At 39.0% G+C, this 24,340-nt stretch overlaps 1 protein-coding gene across 3 annotated transcripts in view; it reads right to left on the reverse strand.

The window, feature by feature from the left end:
• Window positions 1-1,539: 1,539 nt before the first annotated feature.
• dnajb6b (DnaJ heat shock protein family (Hsp40) member B6b) overlaps window positions 1,540-24,340 on the reverse strand; it is a 103,933-nt gene continuing 81,132 nt past the window's right edge. For all 3 annotated transcript variants that reach the window (XM_073054877.1, XM_073054875.1, XM_073054876.1), the window contains exons 9-11: window positions 17,529-17,723; window positions 13,642-13,731; window positions 1,540-2,945 (exon numbers count right to left, since the gene is read on the reverse strand). In XM_073054877.1, the coding sequence (XP_072910978.1) occupies window positions 13,649-13,731; window positions 17,529-17,723 (278 nt within the window). In that variant the 3' untranslated portion in view covers window positions 1,540-2,945; window positions 13,642-13,648. The remainder of the gene's footprint in view (window positions 2,946-13,641; window positions 13,732-17,528; window positions 17,724-24,340) is intronic.

The raw sequence follows: 24,340 nt of genomic DNA on the forward strand, positions 1-24,340 counted from the left end.
CAGACGCCGCACTTGCATGTAGTGCACAGAGCTGGCCTCGTGCCATAATTTGAGCTCGGCTCATTAACGTCTTATTAAACAGCTCTTGGCACACAGCACACCAGGGTCAGCTCATTAATGTTGTAGCACAGAACTGCTGGCGCACAGCACACCAGGGTCAGGGCTGCCGGCTGACCTTTTGTTACAGTAGTAGGGGAGAAATGATCGGAGCAACTTTCCTACCTTTTTCACAGCTGTGGCTACCGTTCATTGGCATCTCCACTGGGCCAACAGAGAGCATTTGCATCATAAAATGGCTTGTTAAATCTGGATTCTACTACATTTTAAACACTTCAGGAGCAAAATTCAACTCTGCCTGTTAGTGCTAAACATATGCATGAGTATTGGCTGCTCGCAGTACCTATTTCCCTGTGTTCAGTGCCAGTGACATAAATGAATCTGATGTGCCGAGCTAAACTCATGCACATTTAGTGCTAACAACCAAAGATAAACTTCTCCTTGGTTGCCAACAACACAAGTTCTTGCACACTGCATGCAGACAAGGTCACATAATCACCGGGCGGTGGGATTTGGGCAACGTCATTCTGAGCTTGTTACTTCAACTTTCAACTGGTAAGCCCTCCACCTGGCACTGATGTGCACTACAGATCATCTGAATTTTGTTCTCAGGAGTTATCAGATCAAGAATGATCCCATGAATGAAAGGCTTAACCTTTGAGGAGTGTTTAATGTCTCTGGGTCTATACTCAGTGATGTTCAGAAGGATGAGGGGATGGATCTCCAGATACTGAAAGGCCTAGATAAACTGAACATGAAGAAGATGTTTCCAATATAAGGAAAGTCTAGAATCCATGAGCACCACTGCAAAATAAAGGGTTTAAAACTGAGTTGAGAAGGAATTTCTTCAGTTGGGGATGGTGAAGCTGTAGAATTTGTTGCCACAGAGGGCTACAGAGACCAAGTCATTAGGTGTATTTAAGGCAGAGATGGACAGGTTCTTGATTAGTAAGGGCATCAAAGGTTACAGGGAGAATGAGGTTGGAAAGAAAAACAGCCCTGATTGAATGCTGGAGCAAATTGATGGGTCAAATGACCTGGTAATTCTTTTCCTATGTCTTATGATCAAAATCATTTTGTAAGTCTAGTGTAGGTGGGGCTTCTATTAAAAAATCATGGGCTTCATTTCCCCCCATTCCTTGTTTAAATGGAGTAAACTGACCAACTCCAGTTATACCTAAAAACCTGGAGGATCTGTGAAATATGAGTCCTGTTTATACTTAGATAAACAACTTACATCTGAAACAAGGCAAGTTACTTGAATCCTGACCTGCCCTGTGGAAGCCAAAAGCAGTCGAGGGGAGTCAGACCCCTAAGCAGACACTTAGGTTAAAATTTTCAGCATTTTTCCTAGATCCTTGTCTGGACACTGTAAACTGAGCACTTTTGTAAGGTCAAACTTTTGACTAGAGAAAGTTTGAGAAAAGAAATTTGCATCACTTTGATTTTGTGGCGTCGTTTCTTAAATAACTACAACAGAAAAAAGTTGTGAGGTTTTATTTTTAGGACAATAGGGCAAACCCCTCTTTGCTGAGGTTACAAGGATCAGCAATCAAACTTACCAGCAAGAATTCAATATATTAATAAGCAGAAGGCACAGTCATACCAAATGCATAATAAAAACCAGAAGTAGAAGGTACACAAACTCCCTCTTGCAGCATTTCAGTATTGATATATAACACAGTAAATTTGCTGTTTACACTATCTTATCTTTAACTATATGCAACACAGAATGCCACCAAAGTAACAGTTTTACCTAAAATATCCCAGAAATAATGAAACTTTTAATTTGCCTGCACAAGAACAAATCACATGTCCAAGTGATCAACTTTTGGCAAAACAGAAGCATTTTGGTAAACAAAGTAGAGGAGAAAAAGGCAACTAAATTAACTGCCATGGTATAACAAAAGATATAGTGAAATAACAACTTTACAATAATGCAAACAGGAGGTACAGGTAACAGTAAATCATGAGCAATAGCAGGGTCGCTATTCTGAAATATAAAGCTTATTTTTAAAACATAAACCACGTGTGTATGCATTTCTGTGTGCAACATTTTAACTTTACTAGTACTAAAGTTGAACTGGCAGCATTCAATGGGTTGAAAGAAACTGATTATTTATATTGAGCAGGTGTTGCCCTGTGTGAGCTGTAGACTTTTTGCTGAGGATATTAAACTCTAGCCCCATTTAACTATTTAAACAGACTGAAATGATCCCATAGCACTATTTGCAGAGAGGTAGGTGCCACTATGCTTGATTGTTACTGTCAGAGAAGAGATTTCCTGTGACTTCTTGAATTTCTGTTTGTGGGACCCTGCACATAAATTAGCTGTTGTGTTGGAACACTTTGAAGAGAAACTTATTCATTGTAAATAATTTTCTGACCATTTGAGAAGAAGGACATTCTTCTATTTTTTTCTGTATCTTGGTACCCTCTGTTCTGACAGCACGTTCATTGAACAGGTTCAGAAAGGTGACCCACCACCACCTTTGTGTCCAACCATGATGAAAATTCCCACGTTCCAAGCAAGATTTTTAATGTATTTTCCTTCTATTGCACTTGTATACAATAGTACACATAAAATCTGCACTAGGTATTCATTCAAACTTTGCCAGTTGGAATTTCTACTTTGCTCTTCAGATGCAGTCATTTCAAACACAATAGGACCATTTACAGTGTGATTAAAAATAAAGCAATAAGCAAAAGGATTACAGCATAAATAGACAGGAAATCACCACACATCATTACTTAAAGATGATCTACTTTATCAACACCCTGCAATTTATTTAAGATTAATTTACTTGTCTTTAGAATATTTTTAGGGAGGCTTCTCTTTCACCTGTGGGAGCTCCAACCACATCTCGATTGACCTCGACTGCCTTGACCTGCACAAAACCATATTTTGACAAGAAATTAAATTATGGCTTTCACAAAGCATTTCTCCTGAAATCCTACTGGTTTAAACTTGAACCATTGTTATTAGTTTCAGACCCATCTTAGATTTATTCCAGTGCTTCCCGGGGCATCTTAGCAGGTGGGTGTATGTTAAAGATACATCTTAACTAAACCTGTGAATTTTATGTTGAGGTGCGGCCTGCCCTAGAAGCGGAGCAGAATGGGACTCGAGTGGAACCTGGCACCTACTCAGAACTTGGAAACAATTTTGCATGTTACCTGCAACACCCTGTGTACAAAATCTGTTTTGCACAGATGCTACTGCTGATATGGGAATGCACAACAATAATTTGTACTTACTACAGCATTCTTAAGCAAGTGAAATGCCCTCAGGCATTTCATATTGACTATCAAAAGCATCTTGGCATTGAGCCACCAAAGGAGAACTTAAACACTTTATCAAACCTATGGAAACACAAGGAAGTCTGCAGATGCTGGAAATTCAAGCAATACACACAAAATGCTGGTGGAACGCAGCAGGTCAGGCAGCATCTATTGGAAGAAGCACTGTTGACGTTTCAGGCCAAGACCCTTTGTCAGGACTAACTGAAAGAAAAGGTAGCAAGAGATTTGAAAGCAGGAGGGGGAGGGGGAAATCCTAAATGATAGGAGAAGACAGGAGGGGGTGGGGTGAAGCTAAGAGCTGGAAAGGTGATTGGTAAAAGGGATACAGAGCTGGAGAAGGGAAAGGATCGTGGAACAGGAGGCCTAGGGAGAAAGAAAGGGGGAGGGAAGCACCAGAGGGAGAAGGAGAACAAGCAAAGAGTGATGGGCAGAGAGAGAGAGAGAAAAAAGGGGGGAAATAAATAAATCAGGGATGGGGTAAGAAGGGGAGGAGGGGCATAAACATAAGTTAGAGAAATCAATGTTCATGCCATCAGGTTGGAAGCTACCCAGACGGACTCCTCTGCTGTCAAGATGAAGCCACACTCAGGTTGAGGAACAACACCTTATATTCTGTCTGGGTAGCCTCCAACCTGATGGCATGAACATTGATTTCTCTATCTTACATTAATGCCCCCCCCCACCCCCGCCCTCCTCCAGCTCTGTACTCTATTGCCAATCACCTTTCCTATAGATGCTGCCTGGCCTGCTGCATTCCACCAGCATTTTCTGTGTGTTGATCAAACCTGTGGATTCTGTTTCTCAGAAAAAAAATGGTGAGGTAGACGGGAAGAGAAATTGAGGGAAGGAATTTCAGGGCTTAGCATCCAGTTAAGGTACGACATACACGGATGCAGTTATAGAAATCATGAAGGGTTGGAAGAGGATCCAGGCAAGTTCAGGGAAAGAGATGCCTTTACTCTAACTTCTTTTTCTCTTGTTAACAATCTTAAATCCACTTCATTCTAATTTGTTTTTTATCATGTAGGGAATTATCTATTTGATATACAGTATAAGAAATGTATTTCAAAGGTGGACTTGTCTTCATGTCTTCAATTCATGGACTTATCTTAACGGAGATCTTCTTAATAAAGTGTTGGAAAGAAAATCTGCAATAGGCAAGGCCCCATGTGTTGCCACCATGTCAAAGCCACCTTGAAATCCTGGTGCCATTAATGTGAAGCATGTTGGTACCCTCATTTCAGTTGTAAAATAATAACTTGGATGTTTCAAGCTCACATGCCATCATATTATTTAATATATCATTTAATAAACCCAATACAACTTGTGGCTTAGTGCCAGAAAGACATTTAGTTAAGATTGTAAAACTCACAAAGGGAGACCACCATATCTGACCTAGACATGACTTCAGCTCCAAACAATATAGTTGTTGCCTAATTTAATCTCTCAGTCATGTTCCAGAAAATAGACATTCTCATGTTTTTCCCCTAAGAAACACAGAATGGTCAATTATTGTATTTAGAGAATGGAACTGAATGAATAAAGAGTAGAACCTAAATAATCACTCATTCTTGAGCTGAATAGCCAAACCTGGCCACTGAAAATAAGGCCATTTTTACCCAAGATAGCTTTGAAACTTTCTGATTCAATCAAGATGCACTAGTTTACCAACAAATTTAAATTCTGCCCAACATCAAAACAAAAATCTTGATTTTTGTTCCAAGTGCTGAGTTTTGCATGTTGAGAATTTTAGGCATGAGAAGACTTTGGAACCACTTTAAGCAAAGAACAAAATAGAACGATGACTGCTGACGTAACTGAAGCTGAACTAAAAACTAAACTAAAAAAACTGAACTAAAAAGTCACCAGGATCAGATGGATATACGGCAGAGTGGTATAAAGAATTTAGAAATGAGTTAATTCCTGTCTTACTCCCCACACTGAACTGGACTCTTAAGAAAGGAGCAATTGCCACCCAGCTGGAAGGAGGCGATAATCTCAGCTATACCGAAAGAAGGCAAGGATAAAATGGAATGTGGGTCATTTAGACCAATATCTGTTCTTAATGTGGATTATAGAATATTTACCTCCATCATGGCCAAATGATTAGAAGATTTTCTACCCAGACTGATACATAATGATCATACAGGTTTTATACAACAACGCCAAACACAAGACGATATACGAAGGACACGTCACATTATGAATCATATAAAAAAAATGAAATTGAAGCAATAGTGATAAGCGCGGACACTGAAAAGGCATTTGATTCGGTTAATTGGAATTTTCTTTACAGAGTTTTACATAGATTTGGTCTACATGACACAATTATTAAAACTATACAGGCACTATATGACAATCCTACTGCTAGGATTAAAATCAATGGATATTTATCTAATAGTTTTCCCTAGAAAGGGGCACAAGATAGGGTTGTGCATGGTCACCGCTACGCTTCGCATTATAGCTGGAACCATCAGCTCAATACATCCGACAAAATGAAGATATCAGGGGAATTACTATTAAAGGGATAGAGCATAAATTGGCCTGTTACGCGGATGACATTCTGATCTATCTAGGGCAACCCAAAATACTCTTTACCTAAATTGATGCAATCCTTTGAACAATATGGCCAATTATCAAGATACAAGATCAAAATAGATAAAACCCAACTACTTTCATATAACTATAGCCCAGCAAGAGAAATTGAAAGTAGATATCCTTGGGCATGGCAAACAGAATCTGTCAAATATTTGGGCATCATTATGCCAAAATATTTGGCAAAATTATCAGAATGCAATTATCAGTCTATATGTAAAAAAATTAAGGAAAATATAACAAGATGGAACCTAACTCCTTTTTTTGGTCTCAGTTCAAGGATTGAATCTATTAAAATGAATATACTGCCCAGACTACTATATCTCTTTCAGACCTTACCAACAGAGATGAACCAAAATCAATTTAATGAATGGAACAAGATGCTATCAAGATATACATGGCAAGGTAAAAGGCCTAGAGTTCATCTCAAAACTTTGCAATTAGCCAAGGAAAAGGGGGGATGGGGCCTACCTTCTCTTAGAGATTATTATTTTGCAGCACAGTTGAGAGCTGTGATATGCTGGTGTAACCCATCATATGACGCTCAATGGAAAAACAGTGAGGAGAGGATACTTTCCATTCCCATACAGGCAATTTTGGCTGATAATAACCTACAAAGTTACATAAATACTATTGATCACCCATGGGTGAAATGGACTCTTAAAATATGGAAAACTATTATAAAAGAATATAAACTAGAGAGAGACATTGCAATTCTTAAATGGTGTGCATATGACTCAGATTTTACGCCGAATAAACTGGATGCTAGATTTAAGGACTGGACAGCTAAAGGAATAACAGCTATTTGCAATATAATGAAAGAAGGAACACTGTTCAGTTTTAAAATGCTCAAAGAGAAACAGTTGTTAGAAAAACACTTTTATCGGTATTTACAGATGCGACAGTATGTTAATAGGACGGTTAAAAATGTAACCAAGGCAAGTACATGTCTGATAGAGCTATTTAGAAAAGCATATAATTCAGACAATGGTAGTAGAATCATTTCAAGCGTGTATAAGGGTTTGTCAAATCTTAAAACACATTTGACTTCATACATTAAAACAAAATGGGAGAAGGAAGGAGGGATGATTATATCTGAGGAAGAATGGATAATAATATGGAGGTATCAATGGAAGTGTACCAGTTCACAGAAATGGAGGGAGTTCAGGTGGAAAAACTTAATAAGATATTTTATTACACCCTCTCAGAAATCTCATTATGATAGTAACATCCCCGTTTGTTGGAGAAGCTGTGGAAATCAAAATGCAAACCATTATCATATTTCCTGGGAATGCCCCATTATCAAAGACTATTGGAGTGGGATACATAATGTCCTACAAGACATCTTTAAATGTGAAATACCCTTAGAGAGTAAGACCATTATATTTTGGGTATATACCTCACGAATGGTTGAAAAGAGATAAATATTTAATGAATATACTGCTGGTGGGCTGGTAAAAATGCTCTTACTAGGAAATGGTTATCACAGGAGAGCCCAACTTTAAATACATGGATGGAAATTACAATGGACATTTATAAAATGGAGAAGTTAACAGCATCTGTTAATCATAAGTTGGAATAATTTGATTCATACTGGGAAAAATGGTTTAACTACATAACACCTCATGGGCCTGATTTTATTCTCACAAGTCAATGAATATGTTGTAAAAAAAAATCACTCCTTACTTTGTATATAGTTTTCTTATTTTGATTATTCTTTCTCTCTTCTCCTTTCTGTAAGTGTATACCTCAGATAATTATTACGTGGAGATTTGTGACAAATATGATATATATGTAGTGTTTCTGAAATACATCTTATGGAAATGTTTGTTTGATGATAAACTTCAATAAAAAAATAAATTTAAAAAAAAAAAGAGAATACTTTGGAAGAAGCTGCTCGGACCTTTCCTGTTATAGGCACTGATTACGAAATTATTTGAAACATAGAAAATGTACAGCACAATACAGGCCCTTTGGCCCACAATGTTGTGCCGAACATGTACTTACTTTAGAAATTACCTACGATTACCCATAGCCCTCTATTTTCCTAAGCTGCATGTATCTATCCAGGAGTCTCATAAAAGATGCTATCATATCCTAGGGTCATCCATCAATTGCCTAAGAAAACATTCCATCTTCGTCTTCTCTGAGGACCAAGGAATGGGCAATAATTGTCAACTACTTCCAGAGAAATGAAACAGGAATGAACGAATAGAATAAAAATGAAAGTGGGGGAGAATGCTGAGGTTAGTATTGTTAGGGCATTTAAGGGTACATAACAAATACTAATTTCATCAGCAACAAATCTTCAGACATGAACACAGATTGTGGATTGAATTTAAAATGCAGGCCCTGAACAATTGCTTTCCTGGAGCTGTAGACTGCAGTTGATTGCAAACCAAACAATGCTGATTAACATTCATTTTTGGAGTCTGGAGTGTGGGTGCAAAAAAGAAAGTGTGCGAAAACTATATGTAATTTAAAGGAAGCATTGTAGATACATTGTAACTATAGAATTGTCCTGCTGTTAACTTTGATCTTTAGCATATAAAAATGTCATGTAACATTGGGCAGGAGGCCTCTTCCTCTGAAAGGGTCTCAATATGATGCCTACCATTTGTTTTTGTTGAATAAAACACTTCTATATCCATTCGTTTCAGCATCTCTCCGGTGACTTTGTTCACGTTACAAGTATCAAAGGCTAATTCCAAGAGATTCAAAAATGACAAAAATATGCAATTGCTTCCTACTATAGAGGCCTCCCACGTACAAGACTACATGTTTTCAATGACTGCATAGTGGCATCTGCTAAGCAGGTATAAAGTGTCCCTGAACAAGTATTATTCTGAGCTTTGAAGCTGGCATTTCTGTCGTTATTGGTGGTGACCACCAGAAGGGCACAAATATGGTAGATATCTGAAGAGTAAAAGTAGGCCTGCAGTCTGCAGATGAGACAACCACACTTGCAGAAATAATACCCATCATTGGCATGATTTCAGCATGCCAAGTTGCTGAGGAACTTCCCTGGGCTGGGGTGGGAAGTGAGCTGAAGGACAGGCCATCTCTCAGTTACAGTTGCCCATGATATTATTACATTCCAAAGTCCAACATATTTAGTACATACGTTCATTCCTATGAATGGCAGAATTTTCTCTCTCTCACACACACACTTCCTCCTCTTAGTACTTGTTCTTTCTTATCAGCCGCAAGTGTTTTTGATGCCATTCATTCCAATTCTATGGAGGTATGGTTAACATATCAAGTGATCTTTATGTATTTCCTGACTTATCACTCAGGTCATGCCTTGTTCTCATTGTTACCGTCAGGAAGGAGGTACAGAAGCCTGAAGGCACACACTCAGTGATTCCAGAACAGCTTTTTCCCCTCTGCAGTCTGATTTCTAAATGGACATTGAACCCATGAACACTACCTCACTAATTTTTAATTTCTATTTTTACACTACTTATTTAATTTTACTACTTAATATATATTATTACTGTAATTCACATTTTTTTCCTATTATTATGCATTACATTATATTGCTGCCACAAAGACAAAAAATTTCACAACATATGCCAGTGATATTAAACCTGGTTCTGATTATGTACAAAATGGACTAATGAACGTCTGTCAAAGCGGAACCCATTCATTACCCGGGGCAACCTATATCCCTTGCAGGTTCAATTGGTGTTTCCAATAATACAACATAAATCAACTTTTCTTATTCTATTTGGTGCACAAGCTTAGCCAATGATTACACTGAAATATTAAGTAGTCCCTGCGTTGCCTGCAGCAATACTAGATACCAAGGATGAATAAACATTGTGTCTCTAGGTCACTGTGGCTCAAATGAACAGAATTAAATTTAATTATGTTACCTATAATTAGAATAAAATGGAATAAATTTCTGAAAATACTAGCCTAAAATCAATGGAATAAATATTGTCATAAATTGATAAGAAGTATATACAACAAAATCTTTACTTCTAAACCAGTTCATTTTCATCAGGACAATAATAACATAGTATTTGCCACAATGACATTTCCTAGCCAAGCAATCCAAAGGATGACAGAAGGGAGACAGTATTTACTCTTGCCAAAAGAACAAATATGAATGCCTGCTTTAAACAGGCCTGCTTTAAGTATCTATGAATATTGAGTTCAGGAGGCTCAGGTTCCACACCAGCAGGTTCAGCAGCAGGTTTTACCCTTCAACCATCAGGCTTCTATGCCAACGTGGATAACGTCACTCACCTGAACACTGAACTGATTCCACAAACTATGGACTTACTTTCAAGGACTCTACAACTCATGTTCTATAATTAATAAAAAATAAGCAAATAAATTATATTTGCTTAAGCAAATAAATTATTTTTTTGTCTTTGCACAGTCTGTCTTTTGCACATTCGTTGCTCGTCAGTCTTTGGGTGCAGTTTTTCATTGATTCTATTGTATTTCTGTGTTCCGTGAATGCCTGCAGGAAAATGAACCTCAGAGCAGTATGTAATGACATATATGTAGTTTGATAATACATTTACTTCGAACTTTGCAGAGCCTCTAAGTGGTGGCCAACAAAATATGCAGGTAGACATTTTGCAGTAAAATACAGCAGGAGGCTACTTAGACTGTTACTTATCTGCCTTGCTATCAGAGAACATCTGTCACATTGAGAGAAAGCTGCAATGGCACAGAAAAATATTTGCAATTTTTATTGTGCAAACTCCTTTAGGATGCCGTTGCCGTGTTACTGCCAAAGTTTGCCATTAAAACTGGTATGAACTGGCAAAACAGCTGATTCCATTCTGAAACTAAAATCTAATAACATTAAGATTTCTGCTAATAAAATAATGAAACAAGTAGGGCAGAAAGACTAAAAGATGTATTGGGTCCCTAGGCAGGATCATTAATGGATTACATATGGCTAATCATTTGATTAACCCAAGAGATATACAGTGGTCTACAGTAAGAGAGGGATAAACTCTTAACAGTCCAATCATACAAGACTTTGTTAAAATTATTTTTTAACAGTTGGTCTTTCATTAGACAGCTTTAAAGACAATTAAAAGAAAGGCATTTTAAAAACATGTGCTAACCAGTATGTTATCAGTGAATATCAAACACATAGTTATGAAATTCTGCAGCACGTCACAATACTGAAAGACCTGGTGCTGCAATCTTGGCTTAGTATTTGAATATCCATATGTAACTGAGAGAACAGCTGCTTTCAGTTCTGCACCTGTGAACGGGAAATGTATGACACAAGCCTGATGGGTTCTGTAGAGAGCAACCCTTTCTATTGAAATTTATTCTTGGGTTTTCTGGAGTATCACTCACTAAGTTGCATATATATGATCTTCTGAACTGTCCTTTAAGAGTTACACAGATGCATAAAGTTACAGAAGAAACATTTTTGTGATGTACTCCCAAACTATTCATTAATTCAATCTGATCTTGGATTTATGTATATAGGTTACATGCGTATCCTTTTCCCAAAAGTTTTCCCTGTGATACTCTCATGAAGGCAGAGATAAGCACTGTCCCTCCTCATATCTTAATCCCTCTTAGACAAGTGTATCCCTTATAGGGTTTAAAGATCCTGGTGTTAAAAGATGGTTGAACATGAAAAAAAGAACAAACGCATTTGTATAGCACCTTCCATAACTTAGGATGTCCCTAAGAACTTCAGATGCACTGAATAGTTTTTAAGTGTGGTTATTGTTACATTGTAGAAAATGTGGTGGAAGATGGCATGGTCTCATGATCTGCATGCAATCATTTACTTTAATGACATACTGTACATATACCATCTGAGGTACCGTGGACATCTCAAGACTGCAAAATTATGCTGAGGTCTTCTGTGTAAATTGGGAGGCAGACAAACAGCACATCAAAAAAATGGCACTTCTGACAGAACAGCACACCCTCAGCTCTACCTCCGAACTGTGCTAAAATTCATGCTGTAGGATTTGAACCCACATCATGGTGAATGAGGAACAAAAGAGAGGATGGAGCCAACATATAAATGTGAGAAATTAATCTGTTTACATCTGATTTCCTCTCACCACCGTCTCAATCCCAGTGAACAAACAGCTGCCAACAATTAAAAGCCTGACTGACTTTTCTATATAAACGTGCTTGGACGGTTTGAATGTCTTAGTATTCAGCAACTAGAATTTGCTCAGGGAATGGAGGATTGATCTGTGCTAAGAACTTACTTAACCTAATTCCATATTGTCAGTTACAAGAAGTGTCTTTCCACATAGCACCAATATGGAAAAAATATATTTTTCTAAATCTGCTTATTGAACTACTACGTTCTCTTCTACCCTTAATACCACATCATGTCATCTCATCAATGGAACAACTTGGAATAATGCCTATATATGTAATGGAGGGAAGAACAAGGAACTGTCCATTTGCCCATATGGTTTTCTGAGTTACCTCCAGATCCCATCATGTTTAAACTTGTCCAAATCCCTGGTGCACAAGCAATACCAAATCTCTGTCCAATCCATAACCCGCCCTTAAAAACAGGGCCTAGATGTTAAAATAGTGTTCAAATCTCTCCAGAACATTTCTGCTCTTTATCCTTGGAACCGCCATCAACCTCACCCTTTCACCCACTGCACAGCCCCTGCCCTTCTCACCTCTATAACAAATTCTCACTCTGTGGAAGCCCTTTGCCAATCCATGCCATCATCCTGCTAATAACCAATATAATCCGATATGTCTGTCCATAGCCTCCTGTACCGTCAAGATGAGGCCACACACAGGTTGATGGAGCAATACCTTATCTCCCGCCTAGGTAGCCTCCTACCTGCCGGCATGAACATTCAACTCACAGACCTCAGTTGATACCCCTGCCCCCCCCTTTACCCCATCCCTATCTATAATTTTAGTCTGGATCTCTTTCTCTCTCTTTTCCCCCCTCACTATAATCTCCCCCCAGCCCTACCTTTCTTTCTCTTTTATTTCCCATAATTCTCCACCTTCTCCCAGTCCATTTCCCTTCAGCCTATCACTTCCCAGCTCTCTACTTTATCCCTCCCCCCACTTCTTATCCCCCCCTCGACCATCCCATGTTACTTCACTCCTGATGAAGGGTTTCAGCCCGAAATGTCGTCACTACCTCCTCCCATAGATGCTGTCTGGCCTGCTGAGTTCTGCCAGCATTTTGTGTTTTTATATAATTCGTGTTTCCTTTGTTTAACCACACATCGTTACTTGACTAACACACACAAAGTACTGGAGGAACTCAGCAGGTCAGGCAGCGCCAACAGAGGGGAATAAACAGTCATTATTTCGGGCCTAGACCCTTCATCAGGACTTTACCTGACTTCCTGCAATGCTTCAAGTGCTCTCCACGAATGGGAGTGCTGTGTAAGTGAAAATTATTTTTTTCTCCAAGGAGAAAAAGGAATATCATTAGATAAAAAACTACTGTAAAGTGGCTTCCTTGAAACTTTACCAAGACACATGATTATAAGATTAGAATGGAAATTCTATGACCTGGAGTTACCAGGTGGAGGTACCAGATCACAGAAACATTCCATTATTTTTAGACAGCATGACAAAACCCCTAACAAAAACAGAAAAAAAACCACTCATGCTCTGTGTTACAGTAAAGTTATATTAATTAAAAGGAAAGTAACTATTCTGGTGGATATCAGATATCACCCACTGCACCTTAGAACTAATGCTTCACTTTTGTTTGCCGCTTTTTCTTCAGCTCTTCCTTGTGTCGTTGCTTCCTTCTCTTCCCTCCTTCTCTTTGGCCTGCGAAACACAACATCATTTCATTAACCTGCCTGTCAAAGACTTTAAAATTATATTACGCGGTAGTGCAGTTTAGCAGAAAAAGGGTGGCAGACATTCAGGAGTCTCTTCTGCAACTGAGTCACTTGTTAATTTTAAATCAGAGGCCGGTTGTCTTATGGTAAGTATTATGGGAAACGGAGTTAGGTCACTGATCACCTAAGGTATGACTGAATGAATGGCCTTACTCACGTAATTACAACTACTACTACACTATGCAACTTGGCCAAGTTGTAAGTGACCAACAGAAACAATTAGTTATATAAAGTATAAAACATAGGGCATTTGGTTCCTTGTTCTTAACCTAAAACCTGAATATATTTTATTTGTGTAACCATTAACAGCCGCTTAACCCAAGACGGGGAAAAACTCAGGCAATATCAATGGTGACAAGAACAGAATTACCAGTTCAAGTCATCTTTTCATCAGAATTCAGAAAAGCTAGAGATCTTAAAACACAATGGAGTCCAGTTAATTGGGACACATCAGGACCAGTACATTTTGAACCAATTAAGTGGCTGCCCCAATTATTCGAGGTTTCAAGGAAATAGTTAAAAAGGTATAAAAAAGACAAACAACCATTTAACTGAGTACCAAATTACAAATACAAAACAAACACGAGGAAATCTGCAGATGCTGGAAATTCAAACAACACACACAAAATGCTGGTGGAACACAGCAGGCCAGGCAGCATCTATAAATACAAAACAAATTAGAATACCACCAATACCATCACAAGACTATAAAATTGTGTAGTAGTTCATAATGGTTATTGATGGAGGAATTCAACCAGTGTTCTTCTGATGGACTGTAAAGGCAAAAATCAGATCAGACACCTAGTGCAGAAAATGAACTGCTTTCATACAATTCTTTCAATGATTGCATCCTCCAAATGTTCATTTTCATTGCAATATTCAAGATGATTGTAATAATCTTCAAATTCTTTGCAGTTCCAAACTTGCTGAAGTAATGTTGTTTCATTTTCACTCCCAGCCATTTCTGACATCTCCAAGCCTCAATGCTTGAAACCACAGTGCACAAAACAGTTCTGAATGTGTCTTGCTGCTTAATTTTCACCAACTACCAGTGATTAAAAAACATCGCTGCTTTTCGAACAGAAACACGCGCTACTGGTACTATTTTAAAACTATGGCTCTAAGCACAATGTGCTGTCTAACAGCCACACAAGTGCACACGACTGAAACTGTTCAGCAACTATCTCCTGTCCCAATTAAGCAGCATAGTGTCCCAAATAAACAAAGGGAATTCTGGCTATTTTCTCAATTAGTTTTTGTTCTGTTGTCCCAAATAAGCAGCTGCCCTGACTAACTGTTGGCCCAATTAACCGGAATCCACTGTACCTTTATACTGCAGTGAAAATAGGAAGGTTATACAGAACAAAGGGGAAGGTGCATGAGAGCAGAAACCAGGAGAAATGCAGTAACATAGGAAGTGAGGGTGCCAGCTGAACTGGCTAGCAAGTATCAAATTGTACTTCTGCGGGAAGTATAAGCAGGGTAAAACTGAATTTATCAGAGGACTTGGGGGGGGTGGTAGAGGAGGGAGGTGGTAGGAATGGGAGGGAGAGAGAAACATAGAGATAACAAACCTGAACTAGATAAAAACTGGACTGAGTTACAAAAATATAAAACCATAATAATTAAGCCATTCGGCCCAAGGAGACAGTTCCGTCATTTGATCACGACTGATTTATTTTGCCTCCCAATCCCATTTTCCTGCCTTCCCCCATATGATTTACACAGATTCACCACCCTCTCGCTAAAGAAATTGTATTTTGAGGCTGTGCCCACTGATCCTAGACTATCCCACTATAGAAAACTTCCTTTCCGCATCAATTTTACAGTGCATCTTTAGAGTTGAACAACCTGAAGCCAGCCTCTACAGTTGTAGAGAGATGGGTTTACAGCTCAAAGGCTGGGTCTGCCTAATTGTAGTGCAATATCCAGAAGTAAGGTTGATATTGTTCTAAAGTACACAGTTTAATTAGCCATGTGAATAGGCATTCAAGGGTAAATTCAAACACACATGTGCATGCACTCTTCTCCAAAGGACCCACTGATGTTTTGTTTTCCTTAGCTAAAGAAAACATCTGGCCTTCTCTTATTTCACAGATTCACTGGTCCTGTGGGACAAAGATAAAGTTTAGAATCACAGATTGTATTGATTTGAAATTCCCACTGAAGCAGGAAGCTAATTTGAAAACTGCAAAGAAAATTGTAAATTTTGAAGTAATCCTCAATCATGATATAAAAATTACCTTTTAATCAGCTTTTTACCTCAATTCTCAGAGCACAGCAAACCTACTTACCAACAGATCTTCCAAAGAGTATCACTTCACATCTTTCCTGATTCAACTCCATCTGCCACTAGTCTGCTCAGATTTGCATCCTGTCTATATCCCACTGTAACCTGCAACAACTTCTACTATCCACAACATCTCCAACTTTTGTGTCATCTCCTTTAGACTTCCTTATTATAAAAAAAATCACAAAGAATAGGGATTTCTGCAGAACACCACTAGTCACTGACTTCCAGATAGAATACGCTCCACAGGGTCAGCATATCCATCCAACTTCCTTATAGTCAGCATTATGATGACTTTGAATGGAAACAAGAATCAGGAAAACTACAACAGTTCCAGAAAACAGTAAGCACAATTAAATAGAACCTTAGGAGAGATTGGCCGCTGGTGTTCTGCACACCAAAGGCTCGGCCTAAGAGTCCGGCTCAGATTCGGAAGCCTAGGATCTCGGGGCTCTGGAGACGGGCAGATCGAGGGTCGGTGTCATGACAGGAGACCAGTATGTCGAGTTATCTATAGCTGTGTGCCTGGAGACATGAGATCTTTGCGATCTTCAGGCACAGAGTTCGAAAAAAGCGATGTAACGGACTTTTAACATCGTAAACCAGCGAGTTGCTTGTTATGTCTCCCCGCTTGCTGGGAAAATGGAGACACCTCTTCCTCTTTTATTAGGGAGAGAGAGCCTGTGGTATGTCAAATACCAGGTGAAACACAAAGTCTTTGGGGTAACTGCAAGTCTGTGTCTTTGCAATTGCTTTGCTCACACTTGAGTGCTCAGTGGCGGGTGCCAATGCTTCTTTTTGCCGGTGGTGAGAGGAGGGATTGTTGCTCACTGCCACTAATGCATGGAAGGGAGGGGAGCTGGGGGGAGCTTTGGGGTTCTAACATTTAACTGTCATTCATTCTCTGGGGCACTCCTCTGTTTTTGTGGATGGTTGTGAAGAAAAAGCATTTCAGGATGCATACTGTATACATTTCTCTGACATTAAATTGTACCTTTGAACCTTTGATATAATTTTTCAGAAATGTGATCATAAATCAAAAAATAATTGCAGAACATAGCACAAAAGACCATTTTCTTTGAACATCAATGCTAAGTTTTACATTTCAAAGGCACTTCAGAATCTATGCAACAGATTTCTCCAAGGCCTACACCAGCACTTATCACACCATATTTACATATTTAAAGGGAACAGTCCCTTTACTCAGAGTTCAAAAATAGTCATCTTTTGAGCTTAAATTAGTACTATTACGAGAACTGATGGTCCTGTTTGATAATGAGTGCTCTGAGCTTACCAGAAAGAGCAAGGTCAGAACTAAGCTGGCAAAGAAGATGGATAATGAACAACTGTGGTTGAGTTCATCTTGAACACTGCTTTTCCATTTTGGATAGAGCCCAAAGCTCTTCTCTCTCATCTCTTATCTTGTGTCCTACCTGCTATGTTGGAACTGTCCACTTCACTGGTGACCACTGTTGCTGAGCCGACATCATCATCATCTACAATATGATACTGGTACGGGTAGGACATGGAATGCTGGCGTGAAGAGTTGGTGTGAGACAAATGACTTGGTAAGGCCTGCTGTCCACGCTTTCTGAGCTCCAATGCTAAGGCATGTTCATCTTCAACTCCTAAAAGAGAATGCACAGTACAAATTCATCAATGCAATTCCATCAATGTAGAATTCTCAAGCACTTTCTAAAACAAAAAGTCACATTGCATTTCTTATTTGACTTTACACCTGAGTCAAAATGTTAAAGTACGCATTTGATTCAAAGATGACTATAAAATCGAGGTTGATAGTTCAGTGCAATACCGTGGCAGGAGCAAAGTTTCAGATGAGAAATTAAATTTAAATGGCTTTCTCATGTGGACCCAAAAGGTCCTGTGGCATTATTCCAGGAAGAGAAATTCTTGCAGGATCCTGCCAATATTTATTCCACAACCAACATCACAAATAATGAAATATTTTGGATATTATCTCATTGGATTTTGTAGCATCTTGCTATATACAAACTGAATGTTGTATTTTCCACAGTACAACAAAGTTCATGGATTATCTTTGACTGTAAAGTTTATTTGAAATACCCTGGTATCACTAAAGGAGGTACATACTGTAATGTCTTCTTGATATCAGTGCTGCATTTGTTTTATATAATTTCTAGCCTGGTCAGCACAGTGCATTCAATCTTCCATCAATTGCTTATTTTATAATTCAGTTTAAAGAGGAGACAGACACTGTACTAATTCCACTTGGTATTTCCAAAATGAGTGCAATATACTGCACACATTAACCAAAGTTCAAAGTAAGTTTATGTATGTCACAATATACTACTCTGAGATTCATTTTCTTACAGGCATTCACAATAGAACCCAGAAGAACGAGGGAGAAGCATAAGTCCCATATATCAGTATCGCAATGGAATAAAATTACAAAGGCAAGAGAGGGGAGCTTGCCCAGCTGGATTGGAGGAGGATACTGGCAGAGATGATGGCAGAGCTGAAGTGGCTGATGCCTCTGGAAATAGTTCACAAGGTGCAGGATAGATATGTCCCACAGAGGAAAAAGTTCTCAAATGGCAGGGGTCAGAAATCGTGGCTGTCAAGGGAAGTTAAGGACTGCATAAAAGTTAAGGAAAGAGCACATAAGGTAGCAAAAAGTGAGTGAGAAGTTGAATGATTGGGAAGTTTTCAAAATCCAACAAAAGACAACTAAAAAGGCTACATGAAGGGAAAAGATGAAACATGAGGACAAACTAGCCAGTAATATAAAGGAGGGTACTAAAAGTCTTTCAGTTACATAAAGAACAAAAGGGAGGTGTGAATTTATATTGGACCATTGGGAAATGATGCTAGTGAAGCATTAATGGGGGCAAAGAAATGGCAGATGAACTTAATGGGTACTTTGCATCAGTCTTCACTGTGAAAGACACTAGCAGTGTGTCAAAGATCTATGAGTGCCATTACTACTACAAAGGAAGAAGCGCTAGGCAAACTGAAAGGTCTTAAGGTGGTTAAATCACCTGGGCCAGATGGACTACATCCCAGAGTCCTGAGAGAGGTTGCTGAAGAGATGACGGATGCATTGGTCATGATCTTTCAAGAATCACTTGATTCTGGCATGGTCCCAGAGGCCTGGAAGAGTCACTCCACTCTTTAAGAAGGGAGGAAGGCAAAAGAAAGGAAATTACAGGGCAGTTAGCCTAACCTCAATAGTTGGGAAAGTGTTGGACACTATTATTAAAGATGAGGTACTTGGAGACTAATGATAAAATAAATCAAAGCATCATGGTTTCTGTAAAGGGAAATCTTGCCCGACAAATCTGTTGGAGTTCTTCAAGGAAGTAACAAGCAAGGTGGTCAAAGGAAAGGCACTGGATTTACTTGGATTTTCAGAAGACATTTGATAAGGTGCCACAGATGAGGCTGCTTAACAAGATAAAATCCTATGGTGTTACAGGAAATATACTGGCATGGACAGAGGAATGGCTGACAGGAAGGAGGCAGCGAGTGGGAATAAAGGGGGCCTTTTCTGGTTGGCTGCCAGTGACTAATGGCGTTCCTCAGGGGTCAGTATTGGGACCGCTGCTTTTCCCATTGTTTGTCAATGATTTAGATAATGGAATTGATGACTTTGTGGCAAAGTTTTTGGATGATACAAAGCTAGGTGTAGGGGTAGGTAGTGCTGAGGAAGTAATGCGATTGCAGCAGGACAGACAAGTTGGAAGAATGGGCAAAAATGTGGCAGATGGAACACAGTGTTGGGAAATGTATGATAATGCTTTTTGGTAAAAGGAACAATAGTGTGGACTATTATCTAAGTGGGGAGAAGGTTCAAACATCACAGGTGCAGAGGGACTTAAGAGTCCTCATGAAAGACTATCAGAAGGTTAATAACATAGGTTGACTCTGTGGTAAAGAAGGCAAATGCAATGTTGGCATTTATTTCAAGGGGAATAAAATATAAAAGCAAGGAGACCATGCTGAGGCTTTATAAGGCAATAGTCAAGCCACACTTGGGAGTACTGTCAACAGTTTTGGGCCTCATATCTCTGAAAGGATGTGTTGTCATTGGAGAGAGTCCAGAGGAGGTTCACGAGGATGATTCTGGGAATGAAAGGGTAACATATGAGAAGCATTTGGCAGCTTTGGGCCTGTATTCACTGGAATTTAGAAGGATCTCATTGAAACCTACTGAATGTTGAAAGGACTAGATAAGGTGAATGTGGAGAGGATGTTTTCTATGGTGGGGGTATCCAGAACTAGAGGACACAGCCTCAAAATTGAGGCATGACCTTTTAGAACAGAGGTAAGGAGGAATTTTTTTAGCCAGAGAGTAGTGAATCTGTGGAATGCTCTGTCACAGACTGCAGTGGAGGCCGAGTCCATGGGTATATTTATGCGGAAGCTGATAGTTTCCTGATTGGTCAGGGCGTCAAAGGATATGGCAAGAAGGCAGGTGTATGGATTGAGTGGGATCCGGAATCAGCCAAAATGGAATGGTGGAGCAGACTCGATGGGCCGAATAGCCTAATTCTGCTCCAATATCTTATGGTCTAACAACTAAACACAAAGACAAATGGCTAATGTGCAAAAGAAGACTAACTGCAAATACAGTCAGATAGACAGGCAGATAACTAAACAGTCAAATAAAGAAGTAAGATGACATGAGTTGCAGAGTGCTTGAAAGTGAGTCCACAGGTTGTGGAATCATTTCAGTTTATATCACTAATTGTCCTGATATACTTTCTGAACTTCATTTTAATTATTGCGGAACCATGAAGCATCGACATAAGCTAATGTACATTTAGCAAAATAAATAAATACACACTACTTAAGACTCTTAGTATTTTTCAGAAATCATAGATGCTACTTGATATTAATCAAACGGAAATATTAAATGAATCACAAGCACAATGGCTAAAGTCATGGATAGCAGAAAACTAAAAAATATGTTAACTTTTTGCTCCTCCCTTTTTCTCTGTATCAAATACTAGAAGGCGAGAGTAGCAAGGTTTAAAGGGGATGTGGGGCATTTTTTTGTAAAACAGAGATGTGGATGTCTCGAGCGCCCTGATGGGGATAGCAGTGGAACAGATACAAAAGTGGCATTGGAGAGGTTTTTTGTTAGGCACGAAGTTCAAAGTACATTTGTTATCAAAGTACGTATACATTATACAACCTTGAGATTCATCCCCTTGTAGGCTGCCACAAAACAAAGAAACCCAAGAGAAACCCATTAAAAAAAGACCATCAAACACCCAATGTACTGAAATCATAAAGCAAGCATAAAGTCCATAAAAGCAAGCAAATAGCTTTCAGAACTGAAGTTCACAAAAGTCCACAGACACAAAGCCACAGACCCTCAGTTCTGCGCTGAGCTGAGTAAACGTTATAGAGCAGTGAACTAAACCAGCTATCCCTCACTTCGGCCCCTGACATCCTGACCTTTTCAATCTGGCATAGCACTAATTCAGTGTCCAAACGTTGAGCTCTAGTCGCTTGGATAAGCTCTGGGGCCTGGACTCCACCACCTCAATCTGGCCTGTACCCAATCTTTCCAATTTGGCCCAGTGCTTAAATCAATCAAACCTCAGGTCTTTCCCATTGCCTCACCTCGCTGTGGTTCTGCCGCATTGAATCACCTCCAAGACCAAAGGGAGGTTACAGGCTATTGCTTGCAGTAATCATTTAACAGAGAAAGTATGATTAATAAAGCATTTAGTCATTTGCTTTGCTTCATTGGCCACCTGCAAATAGTTGCTGAGCTTCAGCAGTGTCATCTTGAACCATTAGTTTATATACAGGCAATGGAGAGTGGATCATGTGCAGGTAGAAGGGATGAGCTTGAGTTGTCACCATGCTTGGCACAGACATTGTGCGCTGTGCATTTCTATGTTTTATCTCACGCCCTGTTTCAACTAATCAGTTGTGATGCAAAGTCATTGACCTATTTCATAATGACCCAATGAGTATTTTCAGAATGCTCTGTTTTATTACATGAGATCATGCCTTGCCTTGTACAGTATGTAACCTTGAATAACATTGCCCAAGGAAAACCTATTAATAACAGTTTTGAAAATTTCAGTCTCAGGCTTAGCTTTTTTTGCTAGGAGAGAGTTCCAGAACTGGGCACAAAAATCCTCACAAAAACAGGACCAATGTTTCAGATTATATCTCTGATGATCTGAACAAAGACCTGAATGTCAGCTGTTTCTCTCTCCCCAGATAGTGCCCGGCATGCAGCGCATTCCAGTATATTTTTGTTTTCCTTTTATATAACATTTCCAACTTTGCTGATAACTCAAAACTAAGTGAGAACGTGAGTCAGAGTCGAATGGGAACAGTTGCAGGAGAAATAAATTGCACTTGGGAATAATGCAGATAGGTGGCAGAAGAAATTCAATGAAGAGAAATTAAACATGATGCACTTAGGGTTGAAACATCCAGGAATATGCAAGATGCAAGCAAAGGCACACAGAGAATGAAAAATCTGAAAAGTTTGATTGTTTTTGGGAAATTAAAATGAGAAGATAAAATAATGAAACTGGCTTATTTTGTCCAGAGCTAAATAAGGTAGCTGTACTTGAAACAAGGAAATTAAAAATTATTTCAATGAGTAAGTGTTATATTTATAAAGCACTCTAAGAGCAGGGCATAGAAACCAATGATGCTAATTGACTTAAGTGTAAATTAGGCAGCACTTTTCAAAAGGATGTATTCTTGGATCCAGATTATGATGTATCATGCTTGTGAGGTCCAAATTATGCACTTGGAGTTCTTCTTGTTTGTGCATGTGTCTGATGTAAACTAATTGATAAAACTTGATTCCTTTCAAAAATCAATAAAGTCAATGTTATTTCTACTTGTATGATTGACTCCTCCATCACCTCCAAAACCCATTCTTCTCACGGCACTAGGCAATACCTGCCCTTTAACCTCTTCCCTTCTGACCACTAATTCACTAAGGCAAACCAATTCACTTGCACCCCTGTCAAAGTAGTGTACTGTGTCCATTGCTCACAATGAGTATCCTCTACTTTGGAGAAAGCAATTATAGATTGGGTGAGCATTTAGAAGAACACCTTCATTCTGACTGCAGGATTACCCAGAGATCGCAGCTGCCTATCTCTTTAAATCTGTAACCTACTCCTCCTCCAAACTTTTTAGTCTTTGGCTGGTAATACTGTTCCAGTGAAACCCAACATTGTCTCCAACACAAGCAATGCATCTTTTGGCTTGGCAAACAACAGCCCACATGACAATAATATGTCAGCAATTTCAGATAACTTATCTTCTCAGTTAGTATCATTTATGGCCAGTTCTTTTTCAGGTTATCAACCAAAAGTTTATCCTTATCTCCTCACAGATATTTCCTAACCTGTTGACTATGTACAGCGTTTTCTATACGTTTCAGACTTTGAGTAGCTACACTGCTTGATTTCTCCTGTACATCTTTTTAACTCAGCACTTACTTTCTCTTCCTTTGATTATATCTCCACCAAGCAGTTCATCTGCACGTAACAAGGCATCACCACGTGTACGATTAAGTCTCTCTTGGTCTCTGCTCTATATTTTTCTGCTGCATCAGATCCACAGTAACAATCATTTTGTTCTCCTTGACACTTGTGTATTGAAGAATGATGATAAACAATCTTGAATCTTGAATCTATAACAGTCATTCCTTCTGCCAAAGAATTGTCCCATCTTTGAAGTCCTTAGTTACCAACAACCTATTCCTCAAAAATTTCCTTCCCAATGACTCTCTATCCTTTTTTTATACTGTTTTACTCATCTAGTCCAGAATCTCTGTGTTTGGTTTATCCTTACCCACGAAGGAGCTACATAAACATTATTTGGTACATTGTAGTGTTTCTCTAGAATGTCTGCTTCCTTTATGTACTTTGTTCGGTAGACAACTATCACTAGACGCTTGCTAGATTCTAGCAACTAGTTACAGGAAGAAAATGCACAGCAAATAAAAACTGGTTTGTTGATGGAAGATTTATGTATTCATTAATTTAGCGGTAACAGCATGGAATAGGCCCTTCTGGTCTTTTGAGCCACACTGCCTCAGCAACCCACAACACCAATTAACCTTAACCTAATCTTGGGGTAATTTACAATGACCAATTAACCTACCTAGTACAGTCTTTAGACTGTGGGAGGAAACTGGAGCACCCAGGAAAAGCTCTTGCATTCCACGGCGAGGGCAGAGACTTCTTACAGACAGTACCAGAAATGAATT

The sequence above is a fragment of the Hemitrygon akajei genome, chromosome 8 (assembly GCF_048418815.1).
Source record: "Hemitrygon akajei chromosome 8, sHemAka1.3, whole genome shotgun sequence".
Classification (NCBI taxonomy): domain Eukaryota; kingdom Metazoa; phylum Chordata; class Chondrichthyes; order Myliobatiformes; family Dasyatidae; genus Hemitrygon; species Hemitrygon akajei.